Source organism: Gavialis gangeticus, unplaced genomic scaffold (genome assembly GCF_001723915.1).
Source record: "Gavialis gangeticus isolate Ggan-Ray unplaced genomic scaffold, GavGan_comp1, whole genome shotgun sequence".
In the NCBI taxonomy this organism is placed as follows: Eukaryota; Metazoa; Chordata; order Crocodylia; family Gavialidae; genus Gavialis; species Gavialis gangeticus.
Genome location: NW_017729004.1, coordinates 48,423,802 through 48,426,557, shown reverse-complemented (window position 1 = coordinate 48,426,557; position 2,756 = coordinate 48,423,802). Strand labels below are relative to the sequence as shown.

At 43.9% G+C, this 2,756-nt stretch overlaps 1 protein-coding gene across 1 annotated transcript in view; it reads right to left on the bottom strand.

Annotated features, from left to right (window-relative positions):
- Positions 1-751: 751 nt before the first annotated feature.
- The window catches only part of CUBN (cubilin), a 321,538-nt gene continuing 319,533 nt past the window's right edge, over positions 752-2,756 (bottom strand). Inside the window, exons 66-67 of the mRNA XM_019508344.1 lie at positions 1,454-1,689; positions 752-987 (exon numbers count right to left, since the gene is read on the bottom strand). Of these exons, the coding sequence (XP_019363889.1) occupies positions 880-987; positions 1,454-1,689 (344 nt within the window). The 3' untranslated portion in view covers positions 752-879. The remainder of the gene's footprint in view (positions 988-1,453; positions 1,690-2,756) is intronic.

Below are 2,756 nucleotides of genomic sequence, written 5' to 3'. Positions count from 1 at the left end.
TTATGGGAAACTAGTTCCTGCACTTTATTATTGATAGTTTATGAAAATGACAATAATGGTTTTTGTTCTGTATGGTCATAGGTAAAATATAAGGTCCATTCCAGCCATCACTTATGTGTGCAAAATTAAATTAAAAAACATCAGTAGTCCCTCTGGCTGCAGCAGAGCTACCCATTTGTTTAAAATTAAGTATGTGCCTAAGCATTTTGCACATTAATTAAGCATGTGCTTAAGTATTTTGCTAGACTGGATTATTAAGTAAAATGTACAATTTTGGAAAGGTCGCAAACCTTCCTCTCAAATAAATTTAATGTTATAAATACTTGCAGGATGGGGGTCATTTCAGAAAAAAGACCAGCTTTATCCAAACTTAATTAAAATATTGACTAAGAGTTTCAAATATGTCTGTAGGATTTAAAAACACAAACTCCTAAGCATGATTCAGTGGTATTCATGAGCCTAAGTCACCTCGTCAGCCCTGGAAATGAATATTTATCATATAATATTATTTTTATCAATACAGAAAGATTAATTTGTTTTACATGTTTCCCTTTGATAACTAATGTTTCATGACAAGTTAAAAAACACTATCTTTGGATGTATTTTAGAAATTACATCTTTAAAGAGCATTACATAATTTACGAAAAATAATATTATATTTCCAACTAATATGCAGCACATTTTCACAGACGTGTGTAGAAAAACATGTATAAAAGAAGCTCATTTTAAAAAATAATTTCAAATACATAGCAACTGTTCTTAAAGTAATTTTTTTAACTTGTAATAATCACAATCATATTTCAAACCATAATTCTATGATCTAAAATCTCTTCAATTTACCAAAGTACAGAGGAAATGCACTTCATGGCAACGATGGTTCTAGCTGGTCCAAGTTAACAGGAATCCTGATGGTAAAGTTACATATTCAGCATGGAATTTTATGAAGACTTGATGTGATGTAGCAGTAAATGAAGCAATGTTGGTATCCTAAAGTTAAAAAGAATAAGTACAGATAGTGTTTCATCTCTTTAAGCATTTTTCTGTAGTGATGTAACTGTTAGTATCAAAACAGGCAGTCTGATCCTGAGAGTATGTACCCATGTAAAGGCAAAGTGCGACTTAAGAACTATGGCCCAGATTCAGAGTTCTGTTTCTGTTCCAGATACTGAAGCTCAGGGGCTGAATTGTACTTACTGAATATTAAAGCACTATATGGAACATCAAGCATCTGAGTTCAGAGACAAGAAATCCCTGATGTAATCCACTAGATGTCACTAGACTGTCTCCATTTGGAAAAGCCTATCTAGACCAAACTTCCTAATAGCATCCAGCAGAAGCCCTGTACATTCACCTTTAGTTACCTCTCATATGGAAATGCTGCACAAACAACGTTAAACATAAAAAATCAGCATTTCTTTTAAAAAAAACTTATGACAAAATATAGAATACATACTGTGCCACAGTATGGTCCAGTCGGGAGATAGGTGGCGTTCGGTCCATTGTAAAGTATCAGGTAGTTTCTAATGCAGTCACCTGGATCATCAATGTAGATGAAAACAAAGTTTACTTTTACGGTTCTTCCCTTTGGGGCAAAAATGAGCCATTCACAATCAGTATTGTTTTGGTAAGTTGCAGGATAGTCTGGGCTGGTAAATGAACCAGTTTCACCATATAAGGTTCCTCCACATCCTGGAAAAAGACAGTATTAATTAGTTATTATTTATTTTTAGAAAATATTGCACAATGCAACTGCTCATTTTAGCATGCTCAGGGTTACCGTATTTCCAGTTCCACAGAAGAGGACACCTGTTGGGGGGACACCTCACTCTAAACATACCACTTGCCCTGTCAATGCCCCTCACTCCCAATCTGCAGCCCCCCAGGCCCTGCTGCTGCCACTTATTCTCAACCTGCAGATCCCTGGCCTTGCCAGTGCCCCTCACTCCTGAACCACAGTCTCTTCCCCACCCCCCCACTCTTCCCCCTGGCTATCAGGCTATGTTGGTGCCCCTCAGCCCCAACCCACTGCCCCCCATCCCTGCTGCTGCCCCTCATTCCCAGCCTACAGATTCCTGGCCCTGCTGGTGCCCCTCACTCCTGATCCACAGTTCCCCATTGCCCTGGGCCATGCTGGTGCCCCTCACTTCTGACCCGCAGCCCCACATTCCTGTTGATGCTCCTCAATCCTGACCTTAGCCCTTGCTGCTGCCAGTGCCCCTCACTCCCAGCCCACAGCCCCCCGCCCCCCTTGTGCCCTGTCCCCCAAGCTACAGCGCCCCAGCCCTGCCAGTGCCCCTCACTCCTGACCTGCAGCTCCCTGCTTCCCCCAGCACTGCTGAGGGGGCCCCCAGCAGCCCCCATCCTGACCATGCTGGAATGCAATGGCTCCAATTCATACGAGTGGCATCAGAGTCAGGCTCTGGCCCGGCCTTTGGCAACCCCTACCCTGGGCTAGGGCTCCCACACCTCACAAGGTGGCCTGGCCATGTCCCACCCCACCGGGCACTGTCTCCCAGCCATGCTGCCCCTGTGAGCATGGGCACAGGGCTCTGTGCTGCTGTCCTGGCTCAGAGCTCCCCAGTGCCCTCAAAGAGCCCCCCCACCCTCTTTCCCTGCTGGAGGGTAAGGCACTTCCCTCCCCGCCCTGCCACAGGCCCAGCACCCTGACAGCTTCCTCCAGCACCAGTAGGCACCTGCTCCTCTCATATTCCTTTTACACACACACACACACACACACACACACACACACACACACA